The sequence below is a fragment of the Oryza brachyantha genome, chromosome 2, assembly GCF_000231095.2.
Source record: "Oryza brachyantha chromosome 2, ObraRS2, whole genome shotgun sequence".
In the NCBI taxonomy this organism is placed as follows: Eukaryota; Viridiplantae; Streptophyta; class Magnoliopsida; order Poales; family Poaceae; genus Oryza; species Oryza brachyantha.
Window position 1 is genome coordinate 8,423,655 of NC_023164.2, and position 16,075 is coordinate 8,439,729.

The window sequence follows — 16,075 nt, forward strand, 5'->3', positions numbered from 1 at the left end:
TGAGAGAGAGTACCATCATGAGAGGTCATGTGTGAAGAGGCACCTGTATCAAGGTACTAGTCGTTGTTCACTGGTGGAGTGACGGTCATGGTGCTCAACGTAGAGGCCAGAGAGTTTTGGTCCCAAGCTAGAGACCCCACCATGGGCTGGTATGGTGCCGGAGTTGTCCAGGGTGGCGCCGGCTGCGGTGGCTAGAAGGCCTACTGAACAGGGGCTCCGTAAGGCAGTGGGAAGGCCTACTGGGGAAGCTACTGGGTGGTGTGGAACTGTTGGACCAATAGTGCTTGCTGTTGTGCCTACTGCTGCAGACCGAGGCACCCCTAGGCAAGCTGGGCCAGGAGAGGCGTCCGAGGACCGAGCCACATCTGAATGGACCCAGTCCACGGGTTGTAGACGGAGGGCCAAGTCCCGCCGGACCCGGCAGCCGCCCCGGGTGTAGAGGAGCCAACGGAGGGAGCACCGCTGCTAGGAGCAGGGTTGGCGTTGGAGGAAGAGTGTCAATCCTTTTGCTTCTTCTTTTGCTTGGAGTCGTCGGACTGAGGAGCGCCACTGTTGGTTGGCGTGGACTGGCGAGTTGAGGAAGAACCAGTGGCGACGAGGGCGGTGGAGGGAGTAGTAGGGTGCGACATCATGTTGATCTCCTCGAGGAGTAGCTCATTGCGGACGGCGATGAAGGAAGGAAACGGGTGGCCGCGACGGAAGTGGACGTCGATGTCCTTGTAGCACTCGTTGATCCCGCTAATCACGTTGAGGACCAAGGTGCGGTCGGTCACGTGTTCAGCGAGGTCATCGGCCATCTTCTTGAAGCATTTGAAGTAGTTGGTGATGGAGAGATCACCTTGGACAAAGGCGCGAAACTTGGCATCGAGGTGGAGGGCGTGGGTCTCCTGGTTGCCGAGGAAGTGGCCCTCGATGGCGATCCAGGCTTCATGGGTGGTGGTGCGATGATCGATCACGACGTTAGCAAGGTCAGCGGAGATCGTGCTATAGAACCATGACTTGACGACGACATTTATCCAAGTCCAATCAGGGAGTGCCGAGGTGGTGGGGCTACAGACATGGTCGTACAGCGAGTATTTCGTGACAGCGAGGAGGAACTACTCCCACCAACACGACTAGTTGCCGGAGGAAGTGTCGAGGACGACCGGCACCACGTTGCGGGTGTTCTGCATGGAGACGGCCTGGGTGTGGAGGTTGAGGACGGCGGCGGCCTCATGGAAGAGCATGGCGTGAGAAACGTCCATGTCGTGGTCAGGGCCCCCAACGGCCAGGTCGATGGGATCAATTGTAGTGGTGGCATCGGCCCGGGCTTTGGCCACCTTTGCCATGGCAACGCGGACGCGCTCCGCGGCGGCGTCACGTTCGGCAGAGGCAGCGGCAGCCTCCTGCTCGGCCGCCTGGGCTTGAGCAAGGGCAGCAGCACGGGCAGTGCGGCGAGCATCTGCAGCCTCCAGCTTCTCGGCGTCGGCGTGCGGCTAGAGTGCTCGACGGGATCTTTGATGGAGGCAGCAGGAGTCCCGACCATACTATTGCGTAGCTAGGGCACGCAGAGGTAGCGGAAGAGCGAGAGGGAAGAGACTCGATCTCGTGATACCATGAAAGACAGTATGGCTAGGAAAATAGATTGATTGATTATGGAGGAGCCCATGGCTTAAATACATATAGGCAAGGATATCTCTAAGAATAGGAAAACTATAATCTAGGAGATCCTTGCCAAACATAACCAACTAACCAAAACCGGTGGGAGGCAGCAACCGAACTCCCCTGGGTCCATGGGCCTATACATCACACTAACAGGTATATCTTGATATTCAAATACAAAATATTTTGTTTTCGGTATTTTTACATTTGGATAGTTTGCACGAAATCTTACGAAATAATTTGGTGGTTATAGTGCTTCTGTAGCTTGTTAGTTGTGAGGATAATGTTAACAAATGTAACCAAGCAAGGACTGTTGGTTAGCTCCGAATTCAGATACATGTATATATGTTGTGTTGAAAGGTAAGTAGCTCATTCTAACAACACCGTTTTTTTGATAAATTAGTCTTTTAGAAAACTTATTTCGAAATTAGTTCCTATTAAAAACTTCAACCACAAAATGGATCGTGGGCTCAATGTCATAGTTTTTGGCGCTGAGGTCGTACATGAGAATGCCATCCGTGTTGGCGCTAGACCCTTGCCGACGTTGAGGCTGAACCAACATGGCAGGGATCTTAGCGTCAAACTGACTGGCGCTGACGAGCAAACAATTCTCCACATCCATCTGATCAGCCTATCAGCGCCGTCAAAGAAAAACCACACAACATAGTACTCCCTCTGTCCTAGATTACTGGAGATTTTGATTTTTCTGTTTGTAATGTTGATCACCCGTCTTATTTATAAATTTTGAAAATATTATTTATTATTTTCTTTATTATTAAAAATAGTTTAATTATTACTTATAAATTTGTATATTTGCACTAATTATAAGTGAATAGTCGGGAGTAGCAGGAGAGGAGAGGTGATGAGAGGGAGCAGGTGGCCAAGTCATTCCGCGGATAGCTTTTTAGGCTCCGTTTAGTTACCAAAAATTTTCAAAAAAAAATATCACATTAAATCTTTGGACACCTAAATAGACTATTAAACATAGATAAAATAAAAAAATAATTGCACAGTCCTGTGAGAAATCGTGAGATGAACTTTTAAGCCTAATTAGTACATGATTAGCCATAAATGCTACAGCAACCTACATGTGCTAATGATGGATTAATTAGGCTGAAAGATTCATCTCGTCGTTTCCATGCCAGCCGTGAAATTCGTTTTTTCATTCTTGTCCGAAAACCCCTTCCGACATCTAGTCAAACGTCTGATATGACACGTAAAAAATTTCATTTCACCAACTAAGGTGGTGTTTAGATTGAGAAAATTTTTAAAAGAAGTGTCACGTCAAATGTTTGACCAGATGTCGGATGGGGTTTTCGGATACGAATGAAAAAATAAATTTCACGGCTAGCCTATAAAATGCGAGACGAATCTTTTGAGCCTAATTAATCTATCATTAGCACATGTTGGTTACTATGACACTTATAGCTAATCATGTACTAATTAGCTCAAAAGATTCGTCTCAAGATTTCTTCTATAACTGTGCAATTAGTTTTTTAATTTATCTATATTTAATGTTTTATTTAGACGTTAAAAAAATTTAATGAGATATTTTTAGAAAAAAAATTTAGAAACTAATCAAAACATCCCTCCAACAAGCAAACGAGACAGGCTAGCTACGCCGCTCCTCCCTACTCCACGCTGCACGCGAGGATAGAAATCCCTAGCTCCATGGCAGGCTAGCTGCAGCAGCAAAAAGTGCGACAAGATGGGAGCTGACGTGACTAGACTCCTACTAATACCAGCTCTACTGACAGTTTATGGAGATGATGGATACGTAACATTAGCTTCAGAAATATTAGATTTATCTGAAAAGGTATAGTATATCCTGATTAATAATTGATGTCTGTTTTGATATATACAGAACTAGCGTAAGTGATATAATATGATATAGAATATTATAAGATTTTATAATATGCAAGAACCATGAGTTATTCAAGCATTAACAGGAGTTGCATACTATAAGGCATTGTCTCTGTACTATCCTCAAATAAAGCTTGGCCTTGTTTAGTTCCTAAAACTTTTTTCCAAAAACATCACATTGAATTTTTGGACACCTAAATAAAGCATTAAACATAGATGAACCAAAAAACTAGTTGCACAATTATGAAAGAAATCTTGAGACGAATCTTTTGAGCCTAATTAGTATATGATTAATCATAAGTGATATAGTAACCAACATGTGCTAATGACGGATTAATTAGGCTCAAAAGATTCGTCTCGCGGTTTCTAGGCTAACCGTGAAATTCGTTTTTTCGTTCGTGCCCGAAAACCTCTTCCGACATCCGATCACATTCGATATGATATTTTTGCCAAAAAATTTTAGTAACTAAACACCACCTTAATAAAGGGCACACATGACAAACTATATACTGTATATTACAGGGCAGCGGTAGTATTAGTTAACAATATCTGATGCAAGCAAGGGATGCAACGACTCCCCGGAGACCAATACAAACAAAATTAGTGAAACAAGAGCTCTCAGAGTGACTCGAGCTGTATTAAATGATGCAACTGGTGAACAATTATCCACCATAAAAATTTTATGCAATGATAAAGTGTCGTGCATCTGTGCCATTGAATATATAAACTCTGCATACAGAATTCGCTAACAATAGTATGCAATCTAGCTGAGTAAAAATACGTACAATACTATAAATATATAGATGACACAGTGACACACCACACGATTAACATGCACAAACCACAGATTGGTTGATGTCTTCCAGTTTCCTAAGTACAACAAATCTTCAGCAATGCACAAACTTTTTGCCTAAAAACGGCGCCAGATCCGGCCGGCCATGTGGCTTCTCGGCCGGCCGCCGCTCCTCCTATGGGCGTCGCAGCAGCAGCTCCGCACCCCTCCGCCGCACCTGGTGCCCCAGCCGCCGCCGCCGCACCAAGTGCCCCGACGCCCCCGCTCCTCCGCCTCCCGCCGCCGCACCAGCTGCGACCGCCGGTTCCATTCCTCTGCAGGAGCTTAAAAAAACGTGGAGTTGACTCTTGAAGAGTTTCTAGAGTTGGATCTGTTGGGCTGGTTCTTTTAGGAGCGAAGCAGCAAAAGTTAAAGCGAAGCAGTCCCAAACAGCTCAGCTACTGCGCCTCCCCCTCTCTTGCATTGCATGCAGCATTGGAGGCATGCACGCCACTGGCGCCCGGCAGCAAAGATTAAACAGGTCAGCGCCGCCTAATTTGGCATCGACAGCGAGCGGTCTTCACGTTGGCAATGGTCCAAGTTAACACGGGTGACGTCGTTTTTATGTATGATCTCAGCGCCAAAGATACCGAGCTCATAGCCTATTTTTTAATTGAAGTTTTTGGTAGACTTAGTTTCGAAATAAGTTTTTCAAAAAGATCAATTTATCAAAAAAGTGGCTAACAGCAGCTGAATACTTGTAATCTGATAGGAGAAAGCAAAATCTTGATATTCCTTTGGAATTTGTTGATAGGTTCTGAGGCTTTTCAACGAAAACGTCTTGATTAGTAGAGGTTGTCGGTTCTTTAGTCAAGTGTAACAATAACCTAAACAATATACTTGTCTGTGCATTTAAACTTCTGTTTTGAATTCCAGCTTGTACCTATACTTACCAGTTGACTTGTGATTGTGTGAACAGTATTCTATATGTACTTGTTCCTTTACTCAAACAAAATCAAATCAAAGCATAGAATATTATTGCCTAAATTTCTTGTTAACCAAGTATCCAAGACTGTCATGAATTACACCGTTCTCAAATAATTTTGGTGTGTTATTGGATGACAAGTTGGATAATTAATTTGATGTATCTAGGAGGTCTTTGGATCCAATAACCTAAAAAAACACCTTCGAAACTTATCAAATTATATTAATCTGAGATCTAAATTATAATAATATGTCACCATAATTCATCTATTTATTTTAGCTTATTTCTAATAAGATAGACTATAATAATTTCAAGCTTTCAAGCTGAATCAAAAATAGCCTTAATAGGCTACTGTAGTATGAAAGTGCAAGCACGGCGATAATAAGCAAGTTGGGACATTGGGTTATGAAACATTTTTTTTATCGCATGAAACTTCTTATTTTTTTAGTTCAACTATTACTATACGATATTCTGATTCATGAACAAAATGAAACATACGAGACACCAAACCTGATACTTCGTCAATATCAAATTTAATACTCCATCATTTTCATCTTTATATTAATATTATATTATATATATATATATATATATCGATATTTGTTAGCATCCATATAAATTTACACAATAAAAGTCTTATGTAAGAGGTAGTACCTAACTAGTTAAACTGGAATGTTGGTTGTCAGGATGATTTTACATATAGGATTTGGGTAGCATTTTTATCACCCATTTCATTATATAGACCGTTTGTAAATAGACAAGCTGTTGTTCGAATTTTATATTATCTAAAAATCACATGAAAATTTTATTTTAAAATCAGATGCCTAAATAGCTCAAAGCAGAGGGAGAGGCACGTGGCTGTCTAATCACCATTTTCTTGAGAAATTTAACTGGAGGTCACTTCGTTTATTCAGTTGTATTTAATAAAATGCTACCCTCTAGCACGCTCTTATAAAATGTCACTCATCGTCTAAGTTTCTTAACAAAATACCACTCTCATATATTATTTGAAGTTGTATTATCTTTTTTTTACATCCAGATAGATTTATGAAAGGACTAAAATGCCTCTGCTCAATTTAAAAGCATGGCAGCCTGCCACCTCCAGGCCGACAGAACGCCCAACAAAAGAAACCGGACAGCGCCCAGGCGGACAGAGCATTCAGCTGATTTGCAAACATTAAAATGCATCCATTCAGCTGATACATTCATCGTCATATAATAAATATCAACTTATAACCAACAAAATATATCTCCATCTCAACTAACAAATACATCACGTAGGAGGGGAACTGGGGGAGGGCGGCGTCAGGCGTGGCTGCCTGATGGGAGGACGAGCCGACGAGATAGATCTGTCCAGCCAGTTCACATCTATTCAGAATAGAAGAGGGGCATTTTGGATATTTCGTGTATTTTTTGATGCAATAATAATAATAATACAACTTCAAATACGATAGAGTGATATTTTATTAAGAAAGTTAAATGAAGGGTGACATTTTTATAAGAGAATAGTATTTTATTAAAAGCAGCTGAATGGGACGTCATATAGTTAAATTTCTCATTTTGTTGGCCATGTTTAGTTCACAAAAACTTTTTTAAAAAACACCATATTGAATCTTTAAAAATCTAAACAGAGTATTAAACATACATAAAATAAAAAACTAATTGTGCAATTAGGAAGAAAATCGTAAGACTAATCTTTTGAGTCTACTTAGTAATAGTTAGCCATAAGCACTATAGTACCCATATGTGCTAAGGACAGATTAATTATTCTCAAAAGACTTGTCTCGTGGTTTTTAGACGAACCATGAAATTTGTTTTTTCTATTCGTGTCCGAAAACCTTTTCTGACATCCGGTCAAACGTCCGACTGACCCCCAAAAATTTCCTTTCCCCCAGCTAAACGGGGCCTAACTATACCTGTCCAGTCCTGCTTAAAGCTAAACATAGTATGCAAATTCATACATTGAAGATCACAAATACATAATCAATAACAATAAACACATATGAACCATTTCATGGCCTTGGTTTTTCCGGGGAAAGCAACCGTAAGAGTCATTATTTATAAATAGTTATTAAAACTACCGATAAAGCAAAAGTTCAGATTGTCATTTAGCTTCAATTTCTTCGGTCTTACAACCGGATCCCCATGCACCAAAAGTAATTGCATTTGCCTATGTCTACACGTTATTGCCATGCTTCTTGTGGCAATCTAATTGAAGTCATGCACCTAGAACTATACCACTACAGTCTACAGTGGTGAGAGTGCCTATTTGTCAGTCTTGTAGGAAAATGGAGGTCAGATAAATAAAAGATAATGTAACCACATGAATATACAAAAGATGGAATTTAATCTTGAAATCTTTATAGTAAGAATCAAACTGGGTAAAGTTCACTGTTTTGTTAAGCACATAATGAAATCATACGAAATGACATAATCAATACAGCATCACTAGTCCCATAACCTAGCAATGTGAATTCAGACTTCGAACGCAAATGTTCAGAACTGCTTCCATGACATGAAAGAGGCCAGCCAGATCGGTTCATCATCAACGTTGATAGCATCAGGTACCAGCCTAGGTTGGATGAGCAGCCACAAGATTCTGAAGATGATGACCAGCCAGCCAGATCGGATCGGTTCATCATCAATGTTCATCATTCATCCACAAATGTGGGGGCAAAAGCCCACTTGGTTCCAGTTCTCAGAGATTTTGTTCCTGCTAGTCATCAAAGAGGGTAGAGACAAGCAGGTGCTGTACAAAAGATGATCTCACCGCAGCTCGTCTCCGCCTTCTCTCCCTCTCTTCCTGACTAAGATTAGAATCAGAGCTGCAAGGAATATAGTCGATTAACATCTGTTTGAGTCCATAGGGCACGAGGAGAAGCACTCAATGTCACTGTGTACATCTCCCATGTCGAATACAATCGTTTAGCACATTCCCTATGTCAAACACACCACATAGGATGTCTTTTACGGCTTTGCAAAGGCTTGTAATATTGATTCTACAAACTAGTTGATCTTAGTCTAATTTGGAAAAAGCAAATGTTAATACCTAGTTAATTAACTTGATTTACTAGTATATGTCCAGCTAACTTGACTGAAAAGATCAACTCAGCCCTAACTAGCATCATAACAAGCTAGTCAGTAACCTGTGCATTCGCATGGGATTTTTACATTACATGCTTTGTGAAAGTTGTTGTAAAAATCTCAAATTTGAGTTCTATTACATATTTGGCAGAATTTGTGCAAACCATTTTCTTAAGCACTCACAAATAAAACAGTTTCATGTTGTCTAAAATGCAATATTAGAATTTATTCACATTCCATTCTACTGCCTCCATCCCAAAATATAAGTATTTCTGCCCGTATTTCAAAATGAATCTAGACATTCCTCAATCTAGATACATTTTGAAAAACATACAAAAATGATAATATTTTGGAACATATAATACTTTTTCATTGCTTTCTATTTCTTAATTTGATAATTATGAAATTTAGAACTTGTACTTATCATGGAGTTTTAATTACAGTTTTGTTCTCAATTAAATAATTCCAAATTTTGTAATTAATAAAAACAAAGTTGTAGTTGGTTTGCAGTCTCAGTTAGTACTCTATGATTTAATATACCAAAATACTGAATTAAAGAAGTACCAAGTTGTACTCATTTGGGGCTGAATTTAGTTTTTTTTTTCAGTAATAATTCTGAAATTCGAAATTAAAAATTACCGAGTAGTAACTAGCATGGCCTCTCATTTTCAATCTGAGTCATTTTAGCTTGGTTCCACATGCATCGGTAACAGGATTTATTCATTATTTCTAAAATTAGAATTGGATCAATAGATCTCACAAGTTTATAGTGGCATATATGTGAGTTTACCTACACAGTTTATAGCTTAGAAATGGAATTTAGGCTGTTAATTGGTGGGATAAAAGCCAGGCTAACCAGATGCATAGTTTTTTATTGAGAAGTCTATTTGCACTCATAAAGTGAGGATTATTGTAGAATATGTTGCAATAATTTTATCTGGTAAAAGGAGATAGTAGAAAATCGTACATGGTATAAAAATAGTAGAAACATGCAGGGAAGTTATTGATAATACCTTGACTTCCAAGTCTTCGAAGGCAGTGCTCTTTTGAACCAGTTATTTTCTACCACAGGTGGAGCACAAAATTTTGCTGTATCTTCTGTTTCTGATGAAGATAAATTTAGAACAAGTGAAGATAGTAGTGAATCAGTGACAGAACTTGCATTGGTACCACTGCTTCGACTACTATTTCCAAGAAGAACCTTTAAGTAGGTCTCCTGTAGATCTCTCCCTCCAAGGGAGAGAGCATGGTTGCTAGGAACAGCAACTCTGCGTAATCTGTGGTGTTTCTGAAGGTAATACATCATTAAGGAAACATATGAAAACAACAGTTCACAGAACATGGTACAGAATTTTAAGAATTTTAACATCTCAAAAAGGATATTTTAAAAAGGTAGCTGTGCTGAAGGGTTATATGATCCAACAAATCCTTCGAAATCCTAGCAGAGCAAACCGGGCAAGCCTGTGTAGAGTTAAGTATATAAGGTTAGGAAGTAAAATCTATGGATATATCATACATATAGAAGGCATATTAGGTCTCTTGGGTCATTGTACCAAAAGCTGGCTCAGTTTTATTTCTTATTTATAAGTCCCAAATCTTGTTTTTGGTATAATCCCAGAATAACTGTGTAAATTTCTTTCTTATATGTATATTGAATCATGATAGTAATTTTCACTCTTGAAATAAAAATATCCAGTAGTAAATTGCATTACTGACAAATGTTCATGAGCTTAGAAAACTGACAGCATCAAACCAGATTATAGCTCAATGCAAATAAGAAGCTCTAATTTCTATTCTGACCAAAATTATACCTCGCTCACTCAGCCTTAGCTAATCTATTGGCGTTTCTTTCCTTGCTCTGAAACCTTGATATAATATATTTCTGAATTTGCTAAAGACACAACAGATACTTTTTATGAATAAATCTCCTGATTAAAATGTTTTTCTTATGTAAACATGTCAGAACATCGTGGCTTGTACGTTAGCTACTGAAAAACAGTACTGCAGGATACACTGGGTTTCTAAAATTGTACAATAATAAGTATTCTGGAGGAAAAGAAGGAAGTCACTGAATGAATATTTCTAGCACTCTAACTGCCTTCCCACAAAGAACTAATTACTAGAAGCCTGAACACGTAAGTTTCAAATTTTCAATGTGAGTCCTGAGTTCTGACAAAGACGGTCATGCCAGCACATTTTAGCTGCCAATACTGAACATAGGCCTCAATTAATATTGAGGTAAACTATGATATCTCATTTGGTGCAACTGCTCTTAGAAATTGTATGGAGTCTTTGGCTAACTTCTTATCTTCAAATCAAGCCTTGAAACAGAGCTATTTTTTAGGGATTAAGCAAAAGCTTTCCATGCCTTTGTATGAAGAAGGGGAAAACATAAACTGATACTTCTAGCTGGCCTCGACAGCAAGAATGACCAGAGCAAAACAATAAATACAAACCTAAGACTGCATCTCACAAATGATGTGCGACCTAGAAGGAAAGGCAGCTATCCTAGGTTCAAACAGAGTTATCATTGTGTTCGAAAAGATGGAATTAGTGTGAGACAAACAACAATTACAGAATTAGACAAACCTTAAGTGTCTATTCTTACAGTTTCCTAATGGCAAAAGGAACACTTAAGCTCAAATTGTCTGGTCTTGCTATAATAGATAGACCTAAGCCTAATTGTCTGTTCTCATTAAAATGAATATCTAGGCATTAACGTTTGCTCCATCCTAGATCAATACAGTTTGATAAATTAATCATGGCAGACTGTCAGAGAGATATTACACTATGCAAATAGCATACTTGTACCTGGGTATTGCAAGCCCAGTCTTTAAACATTCATAGAGAATTCTCTCAACATCGTTTTAAAGAGATGACATTGGATAAGAACTAAAAGAAATCATTCCTGCAGCATACCAACTATAAATTAAGTACAAGACTATACAACATATCAGAACAGTTATATTTTGACCTAAGGGTTCATTCTAGCCAGTGTGTAACAACTGCAAAAACATTACTATTTACAGTAATTTCTTCCCATAAATTCTCTCCATTGTTTATACATTAATTCAAAATCTCCATTTAGGAACAAAAAAACTCAGTTACAATAAAACTTAATAACCTACCTGAGTTCTAAAAGGTTAATCAATGGTGTCCAAAATGAAAGAAATAACTAGAGTGGATATAATTTCTCACGTATTTGACTGAGCATCAGACACGATAAGCACATAAGACAATTAAAAAGAACTGATTGATGCAAAGGAAAGATACTTGCCACAACTTTAGACTCAAAAGGGTGCTCATCCTCCAGATGGGCACAAAGCGATGTAATGTCATGATCTTCATAGCAGTAAGGGCATGGGAAGTCCGGCCGTACCTCATCCTCTGGTTGGATATCATCATACCCGTACCGATCTGCAAGGCACATATTGACTTAAAGGAAAAATGTAACAGAATAAGATGAATGGTAATTTTACTCAGGATACAATAAGGCAAATAAATTGAAATTGAATGTCAAGAACCACAAGCCAATATCAAGATTGCAGTTTTTATCCCAAAGACTGGAAAAATCAGACGGAAGAATAATCCATGTTACAATACAAAATCCAAAAGTATCACTTGCAAATTACACGTGAAACAGGGACAAGATGACATTTTTAAAACGAAATGTCAATATGAACACACTGAGCATTCAAAACATTGTCATGGTTGGCCCGGCCGCATTTCAAAGATTATTTTGTTTGACGAGTCTAATACCCCCAATCCAACCACCACCCCTAAAATCAAGAAATTGAGCCAAATAAGACGAAAGTACAATGCAGGCTCAATCCTGGTATCGGGTGGCGATCAAAGACCCATGAATCCAAAAACAAATCAAACGAATTCCTAGAAAATAGACCCATCAAGAATCAGCTAGCAAGAAAATGTAAAATCGAGATCCGTGAGACCCCGAGGCCGTGGCACATCCCGCTCCAAACCGTCGTCCGCTCAGAAAAAAACAACAGAAATCGCGCCCTTCCAACCCCGGATCAAGAATGGAGAAAGAACCAGACCGAGGTGGGAGTGCGACACGGTGGCGGCATGGTGGTGATTCTCATGCTGGGCGCGCTGCAGCGCGTACTGGCGCTTGGCGGCCATGAGGCGCAAGATCCAGTGGTCGGAATCCATGGTGGGCCTCGCCGCAAGCGCCTCCGCCTCCGCCTCCTCCTACCCCGGGTCGTCGCCCGGATCTCCGGCTCCGCCTCCGCGTCGCGTCGCGTCTCGTCTCGTCTCCTTCCTCTCGTCGTCTGCCCTTCTCCACGGCACCACCAACCAAAATAATTTAAAAAATCAATGGCCTGTTATTTTTTTTCGTTAATAAAAGTTTTTCTTTTCTTTTTGCTGATACGCATAGTCGTTGGGAAATGGCAGTTGAGCTAACTACATGCCTACATATAGCCACCCAGATAGATAACGGATCCTTTTTACACGTTTATTTTACCATTTTCTATGTTTTACAGTATTTTATTTTTCTTATATATTTATCGTGCGAGTAGAAACAAATAATATTGTTAATAAAGTATATTACATTAAAAGAATTGCTTTGGACTTAACTTTGGGTCAAGACCAAAACATCAAGGTGATGTTTGGTTGGCAGAAGGTAACCTAAACGCTAATGGAATGGGTTGCAGCGGTAAGCGATACCATTGTATCAGTTCACGTGATTTGTTTGGTTCAGCGATGTAACATGTTTTCTTTTCATTACTGTGTTTGTTTGGATGAAGCCAGGCGGGTGGTAACAGGAGGCCAGAGGCTAATGCATATGATGCTATCAGTTATACACGCATTTGTGACAGCCTACAATTACAAGCATTTGTGGAGCGGCAGTGGCTCAAGAGATCATCGGTGCAGTAACTACGGCGCTGGGTGTCGTCGTGGAGTACGGCACCGGCGAGGCGAGACAGACGACGAGTGGCGCAGCCATGGGCCGCTGCGATGAGGGGTGGCCAGGAGGCCGCGCGACGAGCGGCGGTGCCTGGGGCGAGGGAGAAGAGCGGTGACGCCGAGGTGGGGGCGACGAGCGGCGGCGCCGGAGGCAGGGGCGACGAGTGGTGGTTGTGTCCCGATCTGGAGGTGGCGGTGCGGCGCTAGGTCAGGCACGTGCGACACTAGGTCAAGGGCGACGAGCGGCACCTCCCCTCCCGTATCGGTATCGAATGGCATACGGGGAGGAACGGTAACGATTTTAACGGTAACGATTTTCTGTTATGTGTTGTGTGCTCGCGTGAGTTCGTTGTTTACACGAGTTCATTAGTTTCTTGGGCCAAACCTAACAGTTACCGCTCCCCACGCCCTAAGATGGCGTAGGATGAGCTTCATCTTTACGGCCCACAAGTCGTAGTTCGTGTCGCTCAGCATTGGGTAATGCATAGACACAACCTTGCACGCCGCCACCATGGCACCACCATGAACGCCGGAGCCACCATCGCCGCTGCTGCCGCCGCCGCTGCCACCACCTTGCGGCGTTCCTACCGGCGACTTGTCACGAGCCATCACCACGAGGCTCTGATACCAGATTGTTAGCCATAAGCTTGTCATGGAAGCGTGTGAGCCGCGTGCGTCGTGGGTGTGTGCGTGTGTTGCGTTCTGTTAGTTTGATTGAGTTGTGATCACGAGTGCGTGGCTGCTTGCTGCATGGATTGCTTGTTAGCAGCATGCAGGTTGCGTGCATGGCTGCAGGTTGCGTGCATTAGTTTAGTGTGATCGTGTTAGTTAGTGCAGGGGTGGCCGTGGGAGCTGCGGGCGTCAAGAGCAGAAGGAATCACGGTGAGGCGTGTGAGTGAAGGTGAAGACCGGTTCGTGCGGGAGTTCGTGGCTCAGAACGCAGAGAGACCGGGACTGCCGGGTTGGTGCGTGCGTGCGCGCCAAGCTCACCGTAGTGGATCGTGTGGACGCTGCGACGTCGCTGGGCTATAAATGATCATGTAAACCTTGTGTATTAGTTGAGTCGAGTCCATTTCCTAAGAGTAATAAAGCCAACATACAGGCCGTCCGAGCGGCCGGGACGTCCGTCGCTATAAAGCCTGTGTTTGTCACTATTGTTCTTCTTCCTTGCGTTTGTGGTGAGGGAGTGACTCCTGGGCAAAGCTAACACTAATCCTTGGCCAGCCGGTGACGCGATCTTCGTAGCAAGAGGGGGACTTACGAAGCAGAATCAATTAATGTAGTCCGGTTAGTTGGTTACTTGGAAGATAGAAGAGTACCGTTGCATCTCTCCGGTCAGCATCCATTTCTTGTGAATTGAATGCGTAACATGGATTTGCCTTCCATTAGCTCGAATCAGCAGCACTTCATACATTTTTACAGGAAGTAGTTTTTACGACTATGGACGAATCGGTTCTGAACTTGCGTGAGCTTGTGATGTGCACCCACTTGCGCAACGACCCCATCGCCGCCGTGCTCTTCGTCAAGGCCCGGGCCGCCCGCGCACCGCTGGGATAGCCCCTACCTGCTGTTCCTCCACTCGCCGGCGCTGGCCGTCAAGTCCGCCACGCCGCCGCCGGAGCAGCCGCTGCTCGCGGCCAAGTGCAGGGCTCCCCGGACACCGGCGTCAACGCTGCAACTGGGATGTCATCCGCCACGCGTTCCGCTTCTCTGCGGAGGCGATGCGTGCGCTTCTCTCCTCCGTCGAGTCGGGCACCACCCCGTTCGCCGCGCTCTTCTGGCTCCGCGTCGCCTGTGGCGCGGCCAAGGAGAGGGAGCTGACACTCACGCTAGCTGGACTTCCGCAAGCGGATGCAGGCGCCGCCGCCGACGGGGTATCCGTATTACGGCACCGCCGTGCACTTCGCACCCGCGCGCGCCGACCTGTCGTCGGGGCTCGTGGCCGCGGCAGACCGGCGAGTGAGCACCCTGTCTGAGAAGGAGCTCTGGCCCGCCATAGAGTGGCTGCACACGCGCCAGGCCGCCGGCGACGAGCCGTTCCAGATGGACGGGCCGAAGCTGACATGCATGGCGCTTGACCACGTACGTCCCGCTCTACGGCGCCAAGTTCGTGGCGGGGGCGCCGCCGGTGCGCGCAGCGTGTCGCAACCGCGAGGTGACCGGCGAGGGGCTCGTGGTTGTCCTGCCGTCGGCCGAGGGTGAGGCCGCGAGGGACATGGTGGTGACCCTGCCGGCTGAGGCGATGATCAGGATCTGCCACGACGGCGTCTGCGTCTAATAATATGCTTGGCGCTAATATTAGAGGAGGAGAGGAGGGAAAGCTCAGCACCGATATGCTTGGCGCGGAGATTAAATGGGTCAGCGCCGTGTACTTTGGCGTTAAGATCGTTAGTGGGATTGGCTTAGCCTCACGCTGAGGGTCTAGCGTCAACATAGGTGGCATTTTCATGTAGGATCCTAGCCCAAAGACTATGGCTGAACGGATCAGCGCCGCGTAATTTAGCGTTGAGTTCTCTGCCACGTCGGTAGGGGATTGGCTCAGCCTCCATGCTAACAAGGGGTCCAGCACCAACACTGGTGGTGTTTTCATTTAGGACCTCAGTACCAAAAACTATAGTGCTAAGACTATAGTCTATTTTTGGTTAAAGTTTTTTTTAACTAGTTTTGAAATAGGTTTTATAAAAGAACCAATTTATCAAAAAAGCGGCCGACTGTCCATTTGTCCCTTTTTTTTTTGCAAGACTGCAGTCTACAATTGAGGAAAGACTGAAATTCATAAAACAATCGAAGAGACTGGCTTGATA

General features: G+C 43.0%; 2 protein-coding genes and 1 pseudogene across 2 annotated transcripts; 1 reads left to right on the forward strand and 2 right to left on the reverse strand.

Annotated features, from left to right (window-relative positions):
• Positions 1 to 497: 497 nt before the first annotated feature.
• On the reverse strand, positions 498 to 1,328 carry LOC107303511. Its single transcript, XM_015833078.1, has 2 exons — positions 1,117 to 1,328; positions 498 to 1,050 (listed from the first exon to the last, which is right to left on the reverse strand). The coding sequence occupies exons 1-2, from the start codon at positions 1,326 to 1,328 to the stop codon at positions 498 to 500; spliced, it is 765 nt and encodes a 254-aa protein (XP_015688564.1).
• A 6,228-nt stretch (positions 1,329 to 7,556) lies between these two features.
• On the reverse strand, positions 7,557 to 12,732 carry LOC102722651 (protein DEHYDRATION-INDUCED 19 homolog 4). The gene is made up of 5 exons (XM_006648505.3): positions 12,401 to 12,732; positions 11,623 to 11,762; positions 9,729 to 9,806; positions 9,359 to 9,639; positions 7,557 to 8,086 (listed from the first exon to the last, which is right to left on the reverse strand). The coding sequence occupies exons 1-5, from the start codon at positions 12,513 to 12,515 to the stop codon at positions 7,978 to 7,980; spliced, it is 723 nt and encodes a 240-aa protein (XP_006648568.1). The 5' UTR covers positions 12,516 to 12,732; the 3' UTR covers positions 7,557 to 7,977.
• Positions 12,733 to 14,194: 1,462 nt separating this feature from the next.
• Positions 14,195 to 16,075, forward strand: LOC102722933 (annotated as a pseudogene).